Source organism: Erythrolamprus reginae, chromosome 4 (assembly GCF_031021105.1).
Source record: "Erythrolamprus reginae isolate rEryReg1 chromosome 4, rEryReg1.hap1, whole genome shotgun sequence".
Taxonomy (NCBI): Eukaryota; Metazoa; Chordata; class Lepidosauria; order Squamata; family Dipsadidae; genus Erythrolamprus; species Erythrolamprus reginae.
In genome coordinates this window covers 54,856,992-54,872,076 of record NC_091953.1, presented here as the reverse complement: position 1 = coordinate 54,872,076, position 15,085 = coordinate 54,856,992, and the positions used below count along the sequence as shown (strand labels likewise).

Below are 15,085 nucleotides of genomic sequence, written 5' to 3'. Positions count from 1 at the left end.
TCTTTGCATTTTATACAAAAATGCATTAACATAGATAATTGTGCATTCCCTATTAATTCATTACTTAGCAAATATATGTACATTTGGAAATGTCTATGTGTTTAACAATATTATTGTGAAAACAATGCCTGCCACTGAATGTAGAGAAACAACCCAAACTGTTATTTATTTAAAAGAGCTGGCAAAACTGCAGTTGCCTTTTCATGTTTTCCTTTTAAAGTTCATGATAACTAAAGTCTTTGCATAATGCTTTTCTGAGTCATATTTTCCAAATGTGAACTTTTAGAAATAATTTTTGCTCAGGGTACAGGAGAACTATTAGTGCAAAGTCCCAAAATAACTTGTCATTAAAGCTTATTGTAAAATTAGATTGGAAACAATTTTTATTTAATTAATTTATTTATTTTGTCAAGTACATATTGGTAGTATACAAAGATATAACATTGTTTATATACATGATACTAGTAAGATAGAAACATTAGGAAAGAGGACAGAAGGCATGCTGGTGCACTTATGCATGCCCCTTACTGACCTCTTAGGAATCGGGTGAGGTCAACAATGAATAGTCTAAGGGTAAAGTTTTGGTGTTTAGGTGATGATACTACAGAGTCAGGTGGTGAATTCCATGCATTAACTATTCAATTACCAAAGTCGTATTTCCTGCAGTCGAGTTTGGAATGGTTTACTTTATGTTTGTATCTGTTGTGTGTGTTCGTGTGTTGTTGTGGTTGTGTTCTGTCTGGGTCACTCCAGAAGCCAATACCAACCCAAAAAGAGAAGCCAGACACACTGGTAAAAGGCAAAGGCAGTTTTATAAAATTCAAGAAAAACACAGGTAACAGAAAATGTCCTTACAAACAGGAAAATGCTGTATCTTCAGATATATCCACGAAGGCAAAAGTCCATGCAGCAATACAGAATTCTTGCTGCCAAGCCAAGGCTGTAGATAGCAGACCTACACCTCCCACGGGTCTTCCAAAGCTGCTGGGCCACAAGCCAGGAACAGAGACGCAGAGAAACAAGACAGGATAACGCCACTCCAAACTGATAACACTCCACATGGCTTCAAGGGCTTGCCTGCCTTTTAAACCCTGCTAAGGAGGACCACACCCAAACCCAGCTGTTTCTAATTCAATGGTGATAATATTTCTTTAATTGCTCCTTTCTTTGATCTGAACATCTCTGTCGCATGTCAATGACGGCTTGTGCGTCATCCCCTAATGATTCCAAGCTACTGGCTGGGGAGAGCCCCCCCTCGGGGCTCTCATGCTGTTCCTCCTCATCCCATTCCTGGCTGTCCCCTCCCCTGTCCGACTGCTCAGCCCCCTTCTCTTCGCTGTCATTCTCTTCCGGGCATGGAGCCAGCAGAGACACAGCTGGTCTCTGAGCAGCCTCAGGCTGAACCACAACAGGTTGAAGCTGAAGTAGTCGGTAACAGGAATGATGTTGTAGCAGATGATTTTATGGGCTACTGTTAGGTTATGTTTAAGGTGACGTAGTTCTAAACTTTCTAAATCTAGGATTGGAAATCTAGTTGCGAAAGGTATTCTTTTGCGAGTGGAGGAATGGAGGGCTCTTCTGGTAAAGTATTTCTGGACATTTTCCAAAATGTTTATGTCCGAAATGCAGTGGGGGTTCCAAACAGATGAGCTGTATTCAAGGATTGGTCTGGTGAAAGTTTTATATGCTCTGGCTAGTAGTGTGAGGTTACCTGAGCAGAAGCTACGTAGGATTAGGTTAATAACTCTTTAAGCCTTTTTTGGTGATGTTGTTGCAGTGGGCTTTGGGACTTAGGTCATTTGATATGAATATCCCAAGGTCTTTTACGGAGGGTTGTCTGTAAGGCCTTGTTTATTCAGCTTGTATTTGGTGTTCTGATTCTTTTTGCCAATATTTAGCACAGAGCATTTTTTTGTTGAGATTTGGAGTTGCCAGATGTTTGACCATTCAGACACAAAGTCAAGGTCTTTTTGGAGAGTACCTGTGTTATTGATGATTTTGAAAAGTTTTACATTGTCGGAGAGACCGCAGTTGCTTGTAATGTCATTGCAAAGGTCATTTATATAGCGTATAAAGAGTGTTGGTCCTAGTACTCTGCCTTGGGGTACACTGCTGTTAACCAAAACAGGATCAGATATGGCACTCCCTATTTTGACAGCTTGTTGTCTGTTTGATAGGAATGCAGTTATCCAGCCATGTAGGGATCTGAGATGTTGTAGAATTTCATTTTTAGAAGTAGTTTGTCATGAACCACTGAGTCGAAGGCTTTACAGAAGTCAATGTAAATTGCATCTGTTGATTTGCCCTGCTCAAGATGTGTAGTCTACATTTTCTTGCAGTGAAGGAGTTGCACGTTATAAGATAATTTATCAGGACTCTGCTGAATTTTTACATGCCAATGCAGTTCTTTAGTTAAAAAAACTACTTGCCAAAATGCTATAAGATTATTTAATTCAGTGGATTACAATAATAATCAAATATTATTTCAATTTTGTAAAAGAGGTTTTATACAGTGTGTGTGTGACTAAACTTACCACCATAAAGTTTGTGTAAAAGAGTTTGAAGTGACCGGGAAATGTGCTGAAAAGCTGAACATTTGTGAGAGAGATTCTGATTGTAAATTTATATAGAAGAATTTATATGATTAACTGTTGCCTTGGGTAGGTTTCATTGATTTGTGTGGGTGCCATCCACAAAATCACAAACCTTCTGTTATTTTTGTCAACCAATTTTTCATTAGCTAAAATACTTTAGAAATTTATTTCTAATATAAAGAACTGTGTTGAAATAATTATGAACATTGTGATTTTTATATTTACTGATCTAGATGCTAGATTTTAGTATGGATGCTTTGTATCTCATCATGCTATTATTTCTTAATTAATCTGCATTTTCTATGGCTCCTCACATTTTTCTAACATATTATAAAATAAGGATATCTTTTAAGATAAAGTCAAGCAGAGAGAGATAACATAAAATGAATTAAAAAAAATAGATTACGTCAAGCAATAAAGAAATGGTTTCAATGTGATGAAAGATGTAAATAAAAAAATAACAACATCAACAGTAATTTATCATGTCAATTCCAATAATAAAGATCAAAATACAAACAAAGAAATGTGAACCAAATTCTCAAGTATCCATTGGGTAAGATAGAAAACAGCCATTTTGCATGAATAAAATGCAATTCAAGCATAATATTAAATCCTGCACAGAAAATAATCAAATAAAGAGTATTCTTTTTAATCCAAATCTTGTTTTCTGCATCCTGGGAAGGCAGATATTTCGTACTTACAAATTATATTTATATTTGAATAAATAATTTTATAATAGCAGTTGTATACATTAATTTACCTTGTCACCTTCAGAAAAGGTTATTCCATCAACAGCTCTTTTCCAAGTAATTTCAGGAACTGGTTCTCCTTCTGCTTCACATATCAGAGTGACTTGGCCATTTTCAAAGGTGGTTTCATTTTTAAGTTGTATTATTTGAGGCTGTACTGTTAGAAATACAAATTATATTACTTGTTCTTGATATCAAAGACTATTAATACAATACCTTCTTGATATACATGTTTGTTTTACTCCTAATGCTTATTTCCATTGTAGTATTATTCCACTTTGGTAGAAGTTTTCTAGCTGAGAAAGTTAAATATTGAAATACATATTATATTTTCATGATGACCTTTTATAGATTAGACTGAACATTATGAAGCTTACTCCTGCAGATGCAAGATAGTTGTGTTTTTCTTCTCTGTTCTCCAGTTCCTTTGCTGTGCTTAACAATTTATGTCTAACCCTTGTAGATATCTCCAGCAGCGGTCTATATAAAAGTGAACTATTTATTTATTTTATTTATTTATTTTGTCCAATACACAGTGAAGGTTATAGAGGATATACTTGTAGTAAAAAATATTAAAGAAAGAACAGAAGAGAAGATATGGGAATAGAAGAAAAGACATAGGAGATATAGGAGAGGCAGAGGTTGGAAGGCATGCTACTGACCTCTTAGGAGTCTGGAGAGGTCAACCGTGGATAGTATAAGGGTAAAATGTTGGGAGTTAGGGGATGACACTACAGAGTCCGGTAATGAGTTCCACGCTTTGACAACTAGATTACTAAAGTCATATTTTTTACAGTCAAGTTAGTAGATTATCTACAGTTGACCTATCCAGATTCCTAAGAGGTCAGTAAGGGGCGAGTACAAGTGCACTAGAGTGCCTTCAGTCCCCTGTCCTATTGCTCTCCTATAACTCCTATACCTTTCTTCTATTCCTATATCTCTTCTTCTATTCCTTCATTGATATGTTCTATTACTATATCTTCTTTTCTATTATTTCATAGATATATTTTACTATGAGTATCTCTTCTATAACCTTCCTCATGTATTTTACTATGTGTATATAGATATATACCCACTAAAACCCTCATTGTGTATTGGACTAAATAAGTAAGTAAGTAAGTAAGTAAGTAAGTAAGTAAGTAAGTAAGTAAGTAAGTAAGTAAGTAAGTAAATAAGTAAGTAAATAAATAAATACTTTTGTTTTTCAAATTTCTTTATGAATTCACTACTGAGGAGTCCTTGAATAAAATGCAATTCAAGCATAATATTAAATCCTGCACAGAAAATAATCAAATAAAGAGTATTCTTGGTAGTTTCTGAGCTTGGTTCTTTTCTTATAGAAGTCAGGTTCATAGAGCATCAAGGACCCTTCATTTCAACCTTGAGCTACAAATATTCTCCTATATTGGAATTTACTAATTTATCTAAAAATAGCAAAATGACTATTTTAAATCTGCTGCTTTAAAAATTTCCAGGTTGAATGGATAAGAACTATAGAGATAAGCAGAAATAATCTTATAAAAGGGAAAAATAGGGAATATAAATGAGCGTCTGAGAAAGAAGAAAGAATCTAATTACCCAGATACCTTTTGGCTAAAACATTTTTAAAGTCCTGGGAAACATTCTTTTTTTTAATATTAATGTGACATGAATATTATATAGCTGTGTGTATCCTATATTTTCCATTTGAATAATATTTTCTCAGACTGTAAAAAAAAAAACTGGCTGGGTTTTTTCAAGTAGAACATCATTGATTTCCTGGCTTTTATTTTTATTTTGTTGTTTAGACTTCTATATAAAGGAGTAGAATTTTGATATGGGCACAGGTAGATTGTACAGAGGAACTTATAATTTCTCAGTATACTTTCATAATTATCTATAAGGCTGCAGGAAATATTGTGATAAATTGTTTTAAATAATGAAACTTTTAATTTGTACTGAAATGAAAAATTATTTTTCCTAACACTTTTCTAAGAATTTTACATTCAATAAATTTGAATTGCAGTTGAATTGCAGGTAACCAAATCAGACAATACTTACCAAAAACTTGCATGAAAGTCTGATTTGTCACTCTTCCTGCTTTATTTCTTGCTTCACAAATATATGGACCAGAATCAATATTTTTTATATCTTTTATGGTTAGTTCCGTATTCCTGCTTCTTAATGTATATTTATCACTTTCCTCAATGCGTTTACCCTTTCTATAAAGACATATAGATACAATGTTTTCTTTATAAGCTAAGTGAACACCAAAATTCCAATTTTATTACAATTATGTAATATACTTGTAAGAAGAAATGCACAAGTTTTTGATCACTATGGAAAATTATAAATTTGAACTTTTCATTTCACATATAAATTAATTTATATGGTGATGCAGCAATGTTATTAATTCAAATAAATTACATTTAACATATTTGACATTCTACAATTATGATATTTCAAATTCCATTTGCTTTAGTAAAGTTACAAAAGGACATAATTGTGCTTAACTCTCATTCATTATGGCATTATAATTTATTCATGCCATTTAAGAATATATATTTTCCTCATAGTTATGAAAAAGGGAAGAAAACTTGAAAACAAATATTTCTGACTTGATTATGAATATTAACATTTTTATTACTGATACTTTTATATAAATAAATATTTATATTACAAAATATGTAAATTGTGTAATTTTATGTATATATGTATACATAAAATTGTATGTATGAGTCTGCGGAGAGGGGCGGCATACAAATCTAAATAATAAATAAATAAATAAATAAATAAATAAAATATTATTGAGTAATAAGAATGCTGTCAGTAGAGGCAGCAGAAATTCTTTAGAGATATAAATAACTGAAGAAGGATATCAACAATGGAAGAAAAAATAACATTTTATATATATTTTACTACTGGAAAATGTTTTATTATTATTAATAATTTCAAATTATGTCTTTTTTTACAGGCTACTATTTTAACTTAATATGCTAAATCTGTTACTTCTACCCACAAATGTTATTTGTATCATAGATTTCTGAAGCATAAATGAATTTGCAGTAATCAATAACCACCATGGTGTAAGAACAAAAATCTTAATTAGAAATCTATAATAAATATATCATCAAATATATTTTGCAGAGGAAGCAAATAGTAGTTTCTCCTAGGGGTCTTAGAATATTTCTCCAAAGGAATAATTAGATAACATAATCTATACACATTATTATATTATCTATCTGTAATATATTTGTAAGGCTGTATACATGTAAACAAGTGATCCAAAATAAATTTAATTAAATGGATTTCCGAGTCTTATTTCCTATATTATATTGTATAATTGTTCAAAACTGTAGAACATACTTTAGTGTAATTTTCTTCTGCGTGTAGAATCTAAAAATTCTGTCGATAAAAATAGCAATTGTATATTATCTTTAATATTATATATTGATATCATAATATGATTTAAAAGGTAAAGAAGAACACTGGAATAGTTACTGAGAATACTTGTTTTCGACACTGAATTTTTCTTCAGCACGACACATCATATATTATGCTTCTGTATTCATAATCTAAATAAACTGACATTTTTCATTGTGCATTCTTTGGTTTGATAACAGCCCTTAACCGGTATGCATGGTAATTTAATGACTTACATAGAATCTCTTTCAAAATAAAATATTTAGGAAAATCATCCATTCAGAATTGAATTCAGGTTGGAAACAAAAACCTGCTCAATCAGCAGACTTTTAAAAAATCCATTTTGATTGAGAAATTCCCCTCATTAGTTATTTCTTATTTAGTAATTCCAAAACCCATTGTTTTTTTAAAATATCTGCTTGTGAAACTTACCTGTACCAGTTGATTTCAGGTTCAGGGGAACCAGTAGCTTTACAGAACAAAGTAACTGCCTCTCCGCGATCTGCTGTAGCATTAAAGGACTTCTGAAGCAAAGTAATGGTTGGAGGAACTAGACAAACATAAAGCATTTAGTTTTTATACGACTATTTTTTAGACATTGAAAACAAATTTCTTTTTTCTCTCAAATCATGTCAGGCAAGGACATTATTTATTGCTCAAACTTATATACATAAATCTAGTAAACTAAACTTCAATACTAAATTGGCACCAGATAACAGTTAATGGAATTCAAGGGGTTGATTTTAGACTGCATGTGGCAATGTAACAACTCTTAGCTGATGATAAAGTATCATATCTGCACTGTTCTTCTCCTACAAATTATCAGTCTATCATTGTTTAGCATGGAATCTGAAACATTGCAAAAGACAATTAAAGATGTGTCATTTATATTCTCGAAGACATAGGGGAAGGTTTGGTAGGGAAGGTTTGCCTATTTGCCGATGACTCTAAAGTGTGCAATAGGGTTGATATTCCTGGAGGCGTCTGTAATATGGTAAATGATTTAGCTTTACTAGATAAATGGTCAAAGCAATGGAAACTGCAGTTTAATGTTTCCAAATGTAAAATAATGCACTTGGGAAAAAGGAATCCTCAATCTGAGTATTGTATTGGCAGTTCTGTGTTAGCAAATACTTCAGAAGAAAAGGATTTAGGGGTAGTGATTTCTGACAGTCTCAAAATGGGTGAACAGTACAGTCAGGCAGTAGGGAAAGCAAGTAGGATGCTTGGCTGCATAGCTAGAGGCATAACAAGCAGGAAGAGTGAGATTATGATCCCGCTATATAGAATGCTGGTGAGACCACATTTGGAATACTGTGTTCAGTTCTGGAGACCTCACCTACAAAAAGATATTGACAAAATTGAACGGGTCCAAAGACGGGCTACAAGAATGGTGGAAGGTCTTAAGCATAAAACGTATCAGGAAAGACTTAATGAAATCAATCTGTATAGTCTGGAGGACAGAAGGAAAAGGGGGGACATGATCGAAACATTTAAATATATTAAAGGGTTAAATAAGGTCCAGGAGGGAAGTGTTTTTAATAGGAAAGTGAACACAAGAACAAGGGGACACAATCTGAAGTTAGTTCGGGGAAAGATCAAAAGCAACATGAGAAAATATTATTTTACTGAAAGAGTAGTAGATCCTTGGAACAAACTTCCAGCAGACGTGGTAGATAAATCCACAGTAACTGAATTTAAACATGTCTGGGATAAACATATATCCATCCTAAGATAAAATACAGAAAATAGTATAAGGGCAGACTAGATGGATCAGGAGGTCTTTTTCTGCCGTCAGACTTCTATGTTTCTATGTTTCACTGATATATAAAAAATAAAGCAAATTAGCAGCTAATTGTCCTGTTTTAGTCTTATTTAGCTGTCTGAGAATTTCTAATGCAAATAATGTTCCTGAAAATAATGTTCATAAAAAATAATTTTGAAGAAATGTGAGTTGAAATTGATAATACATTAGTTACCAACATTTTGTAACAGTTTTAAATATGAAAGTCAAAATCTTATTTTCTGAACTGATTTTTTATTTTATAGATTTTCTATAGATCTTCATTTTTGTGGCTGGGTTAGTAGTCAAAATTATTATCACTGAAAAAAATAAATGTCATGTCTGTGTGCAATTCATTTTTTAAAAAATAACTCTAAAATTGCCTTCTTAAAACTATCGAAATTGAAAACAAGGATTAGCAATCCTTCATTAATTCTTTCTCATGTGTGCATGCACACCAACAACTTCCAAAAATGTTGAATTTCATTGGTATGATTTACAAACTGGGGCAATATGTTCCTACAAATTCCTGTCCCAGTGTTTGGAGGGCATTGGAGACTGCATAAAGTCAGGTTAACTTAACCCTAGCAAGATGAATTGGCTGTGATTATTTGAATCTTTCAGAGATAAGGTTCTTCTATCTTTTGTTCTGGATAGCATTCCATCACCCCAGACAAATACAGTGTCCAAACTGAGAGTCCTTCAAGAGTCACTGTTGATCCTCAATGAGAAGGTGGAAGCCATGGCTTGGAAAGCCTTGCATACCTCTCCTTGCACTGGAAGGTTCTTCTCATAGTAATTTGTAGCTTTGTAGCTTTCTCATTTGAACTATTGCAACATGTTCTACGTAGGGCTACCTCTAAAGAGTATTCAGAAATTTCAACTGGTGAAAAATGTGGCTATGCAGGTAGTAAATGGCACCAGATATATGGCACATGTATTGCTTACTGGTATATTTCTGCATATTCTGTATATATATATCATCAATTCAAGGTGCTGATTGTCATCTTTGAAGCCCTACATGGCTTGGGAGCAGATTACCAAAGGGATCAACTATTTCCAACATTTTTTACCTATCCAACTCAAACTAGCAGAATAGTTATGCTGTAGATCTCGTCAGACAAAGAATGTTGGCTGCCATGGACTAGAAGATGGGCATTTTTTTCTTCTTTTTGCAGTGGTTCCTGTTCTGTAGAACAAGAATAGCGCCGGTCGACTTACCGGCTGGCAGCCTTTGCCGGAGGGACCGGGCAGACACCGGACTCACTCATGGCGGCCGCCATCTTGTTTTCGGCCGAAATCTCGCGAGATGAGATTTCGGCCAAAAATCAGGCCCACGAGGCCTGACGTTGCTGCCGGTCAGGGGCGGGGCTTGCAGGCCCTATTTAAGGGCCTGCAGGCCCTGGGCCAAGCCTTTTCGCTGGGACCGGCAGCTGGAGCAGACATTCATTTGTTTTTGCTCCTGGCAGCCATTTTGTGGTGGCCTCGTGTTGCGGCCGCCATTTTGAATCCGGCGAAGAGGCCTTTCTTCAAGGCCCAGCGGTGCCTGAGGACTTCAGAGTGAGCTTGGAGCGGCAGCGCTGGTGTCCTGGTCCCCCTCGGGCCCGAGGGGGAGTGGTGATTCGCTCCCGGCTGGGAGGGTGGTCTGGTTGGGCCTTGCCCAGGGTTCAGGGGTTTCTTGGCCTTGGGGTCCTCAAGGGTTCCTGGGGTAAGGGGCCCTGTGGCTGCTCCAAGGGGGGTTCTCTTGTCTTTAATCCCCCAGGGTGGTTTTTCCTGGCAAGGTTTGGGCCTTGCTACAGGGGTTTTTTGAGAGGAAGGGGTTTTTTTCCTCACTGCTAATTTCTCAAAGGTGGCATGGCCCCAAAGAAGAGGCAAGCCAGGGCCCCTGTGGTCCAGCCTGCGGCTACGCACCCTAGGAGGGCCCTTAGGCCTTCTGCCTGGGCTCGGGCAAGTATGGAGGGGGCCCCTGGGGTGGTACCCGCGGAGGGGGCGGTGGGTCCTTTACCTACAGCCCCTCACTCGGATGTTTCTCCTGCCCTGTCTTGGGCTAGGGTGTTGGAGAGGCTCGATGAGCTCAAGCACTGGCGGAGCGGCTCGGGCCCTTGGGGGGCCCTTGAGCAGGTACCAGCGGCGTTGGGAGGAGCTCCATCGGCAGCCCAGGCCGGAGAGACGGCCCATACCAGGCAGAGGGCACATACTGGGCAGGCGGCCCAGTCGGGGCACTTGACGGCTTTTCCGGGCCCCGCGGTGGTGGGGCCCCCTTGGATGTCTTCAACCCCGTACGGGGCAGGTGAGGTTGCACCACACAATACACATTCTTCATTTCTCCCCCTGGCGGGTGCGAGTTTACCCCCAACGGGGCTGGGGAACGGGGTTAGCTTTGGGGGCCCCCAGGCGGGCGCATGCGGGCAGGTCTGGTCGCTGCCGGCCCCGTTGGTGGGGGCGCCTGCGCCTGGTGCGGCGCTGCCGCTCGGGCCGGTGGTGGCTGGGGTGCCCGGGGTGCCCGGGGTGGGGGGTTGGACCCCTACAGCTCCTGCTGTTATGCCCCCGCTTCCATTGATGGCCTATCCCCAGGGGTTCGGGGTGCTAGGGCCGGGGGCCACCACGGTGTGGGACCCGTTCGCCAGTATTAAGGCAGGGGCCATTCCGTGTGGTCTGCCGGCCACCCCGTTAGGGTACCACCTCCACCCGTCCGTGAAGGAGGTCATTTGGAGGGGGGAGTACGTGGACCTTTTTTCATTGCTCAATCGGGAGGTACCTAAACAAGAGAAAGATGTAGTCCCTGGGGAAAAGCCCAAGAAAACAAAAGTCACCAAATGCTTCAGCTCCTGGCTGTATGCTTTTCTGACATATGCGCCAGTGGTGATTCAGAGGCAGCCAGCCATGGCCTCGGCGATGCTTAAGTATATTGATTTGATCGCCAGGGCTAATTTTGAATACAAAGGCACCATATGGCGCCATTATGATAAAGGGTTTAGGATGAGGATGGTTGTAGAGCCCAACCTGCCATGGGATATGGTGGTACCGGACCTGTGGTTCCGGGCCACGCATATGTCTGGCAAGGAGGGGTGTGAGCGGACCGACAGCGGTCATTTCATGGAGGAGGAGCCTGCGGTGGCCACGCCGGCCAAGGTGACTCCTGGGTCAGCTGGTAAGGGGGCCTCACCCGCCTGTCATGAATTTGCTGCGAAAGGGGCGTGTTTTCGTCCCTTTTGCAAATATAAGCATGCCTGCGGGAATTGTGGGGGGCCCCATGCATCTGCTGTCTGCCCCCGCCCCAAGAAGGGGGCGGAAAAGAAGGGTGGGGGTCCAGGAAAGCCTCCCGCATCAGCTGGGGGAAAAGGGGCCCAGCCCAATTAATGTCACCGTGCTTGAGGGTTGGTTGGTTGACTACCACCCTCGCTCGAGAGCGGCTGCTCTCTTGCTAGGTTTTTCCAAGGGATTTATGATCCCTTATGTGGGGGTCAGGAAGGCTTTCATGTCCGACAACCTTAGATCGGTTGTCGGACATGAGGACATTGTTAGGGCCAAGATTGGGAAGGAGGTTGCCGAAGGCAGGGTCCTTGGGCCTTTCCCGGAACCGCCCTTTCCGAATCTTAGGGTGTCCCCTCTGGGGGTGGTCCCCAAAAAGGCGAGTGGTGAATTTAGGTTGATTCACCACTTGTCTTTTCCTAAAGGGGAGTCAGTGAATGATTTCATTCCTGACGAATTGTGTTCGGTGCGGTATGCATCCTTTGATGCGGCCGTGTCCATGGTTAGGAAGTGTGGGGTTGGAGCCCTTATGGGTAAGTGCGACATTAAGTCGGCATTCCGGCTCCTCCCCATACACCCGGACGACTTCGAGCTCCTGGGCTTCCATTTCGAAGGTGGTTTTTATGTAGACAGGGCATTGCCAATGGGCTGCTCTGTCTCATGCTCTCTTTTCGAGAGTTTTAGCACCTTCTTGGAGTGGGTTCTCAGGAGGCGTAGTGGCCTGGGCTCGGTCGTTCACTACCTTGATGATTTCCTCATGGCAGGGCCTGCGCAATCGGTGCAATGTTTTGCGCTGATGCGGGACTTCGAAGCCCTTTGTGCTCAGCTAGGGGTGCCTTTAGCCTCTGAGAAGACCGAAGGCCCTGCCACCAGGATTACCTTCCTCGGTATTGAATTGGACTCAGAGGAGCAATCTTCTAGATTGCCCCTGGACAAGTTTGTAAAAATCAGGTGCAAGCTGGAGGCGGTCCTGGGCTGCAGGAAGGTGACTCTTCGGCAGCTCCAGGAACTGGCCGGGATCCTTAATTTTGCCTGTCAGGTAGTAGTGCCGGGCAGGGCCTTTTCCAGACGGTTGTATGATGCGATGAAGGGGCTGCGTTTGCCCCATCATCGTACCCGCTTATGCGCAGGAGTCAGGGCTGACCTCTGCGTGTGGCGGGAGTTTTTGGAACACTTTAATGGATTGTCTTTTTGGAGGCATGAGCTTCTTTTGGAAGCTGAATTGCAGCTTTGCTCGGATGCTGCGGGGACTTGTGGTTTTGGGGTAGTGCTAGGTGACCAGTGGTGCTGGTCGGTGTGGCCTCCGGAATGGAGTGCCTCTTCTCTGGTTAAGGACCTGACTTTTTTAGAGCTCTTCCCCTTGATAGTGGCCTTAGAGCTTTGGGGGGAGCAGTTTGGGAACAAGACTGTGCACTTTTGGTGCGACAACCTAGCGGTTGTCCATGTTGTTAATGCCCTGTCCTCTAAGAGTGACAGGGTCATGCGGCTTGTCCGCCATTTTGTGCACAAGTCCTTGTCCCTAAACGCCTTGTTTTTGGCCAGACATGTCCCCGGGCTGGATAACGGTGTGGCTGACGCCTTGTCCCGTGGGCACGGGAGTCGCCAGAGGTGTTCCCAGTCCACCTTTGGAGCCTGGGCGGGCTCCCGAGCGTTGGAGAGACGAGGCCTCCAGGGCGGTCGCCCTTTCGGTAGCGCCGGGCACCCTGCGGGCATACCAGAGTGCAGGTAAGGAGTTTGGGGATTTCAGGCAGGGTAGGGGTTACCCCCATAGTTGGCCTGCCCCAGTTGAACACCTGGCGGAATTTTGTGTCCTGCTGAGGCAGCGTGGCCTTTCAGTTAGGACTATTAGGTCCAGGTTAGCCGGCCTCGCCTTTCTGTCCAAGGCGGGGGGGTTTAGTGATTTTTCTGGTGACTTCCGCATTCGGAAGATGCTGGAAGGCTGGTTGAGGGAGCGACAGGGGGTCCCTTCTGACACTCGTCAGGCCCTGACGGTTCAGCAGCTGTCCTTGATTAATCAGGCCTTGGACAGTCTCTGTGCCTCTCTGTACGAGGCCCGTCGTTTTAGGGCAGCAATAGCCTCCTCACAGGCTGACTTGTCGCTCCGTGCCTTCCAGTTCACTGATCTGGCCTTTAGACAGGGGGGTGTCTCACTTTTGGTGAGACATTCCAAGACAGATCAGTTGCACAGAGTGGTTAAGATAGAACTTAGTGCAGCCACCGATCAGTCTGTATGCCCGGTGGCCGCTTTGCAGCAATTTTGCGCCTTAAGGGGGTCAGGGCAAGGGTACCTATTTAAGCATCAGGACGGTACCCCACTGACCCGTTATCAATTCTGGGCTTTAGTGTCTAAGGCAATGGCTCAGGTGGGCATGGATCCCGCCGGATATGGAACGCATTCGTTCCATATCGGCGCCGCCACTAGCGCGGCGCTTTCTGGTTTCCCGGCCCATCGGATTCGGGAGATCGGCCGCTGGCAGTCGGCGGCATATTTGGGTTATGTTAGACCCGCCGAGGATCCTAGGCAGGGCTTAGGCTAGGTAACCTCTCTGTGTGTGTCCTCTTTCAGGTCCCCATGCCAATCAGAAACCGACGGTGCTGCTGTGTGGCCACAGCATGGTATTTTGGGCCGGCCGCTCAGCAGCCAGAAGCGCCATCGGGACCCAGTTGTTATTGGGACGTTGGGTCAATGTTGTTTGGATGGGCCGGAGAGGTATGCGGTGGGAGGGGCTCCTACCGATGTTGCTGGGGGGGCAGCATCTCAGGGCTGTACCCGGCGCTGCTGGGCGGGCGGCTACCCAGGGTCGCGCTCAGATGGGACTGGGTGGGCGGCAGCCCATAGCCGCACCCAGATGGCTGCTCTTGCACCTCGGTGGCAATGACCTATGCCTGCTTGGTGGTCTACCGTTCATCATCCAGGCGCGCGAAGACCTGCGGTGGCTTCGCACTGTGTGGCCAACCACGCAAGTGGTGTGGTCAGAGATCCTCCCAAGGATCGTATGGAGGGATGCCATTTCCCTTAGGGCCATTCACCGGGTCAGGTGTAGAGTGAATAAGGCCCTGGGCAAAACAGTTAGGGAATTAGGTGGGGTTGTAGTGGCCCATCCCCTCATCACTGTAGATCGGCCGTGGCTTTACCGGGCCGACGGCGTTCACCTGTCAGAACAGGGGAACGCCATTTTCTTACAGGACCTGCAGCGGTCTCTGCGTGAGCTGGCGCAGATAGAGGGAAGAGTCGGGGGGCCAAGATAGAGATCTGACCCCCGCTCCGTGGCAGGTTAGGGGCGGAAATCTGGGTGGTGGTTAGC

General features: G+C 42.2%; 1 protein-coding gene across 1 annotated transcript in view; it reads right to left on the bottom strand.

Annotated features, from left to right (window-relative positions):
* Positions 1-15,085, bottom strand: part of NCAM2 (neural cell adhesion molecule 2) — a 237,640-nt gene that overhangs the window by 95,517 nt on the left and 127,038 nt on the right. Inside the window, exons 6-8 of the mRNA XM_070751764.1 lie at positions 7,178-7,295; positions 5,384-5,544; positions 3,355-3,500 (exon numbers count right to left, since the gene is read on the bottom strand). Coding sequence (XP_070607865.1) covers positions 3,355-3,500; positions 5,384-5,544; positions 7,178-7,295 — 425 coding nt within the window. The remainder of the gene's footprint in view (positions 1-3,354; positions 3,501-5,383; positions 5,545-7,177; positions 7,296-15,085) is intronic.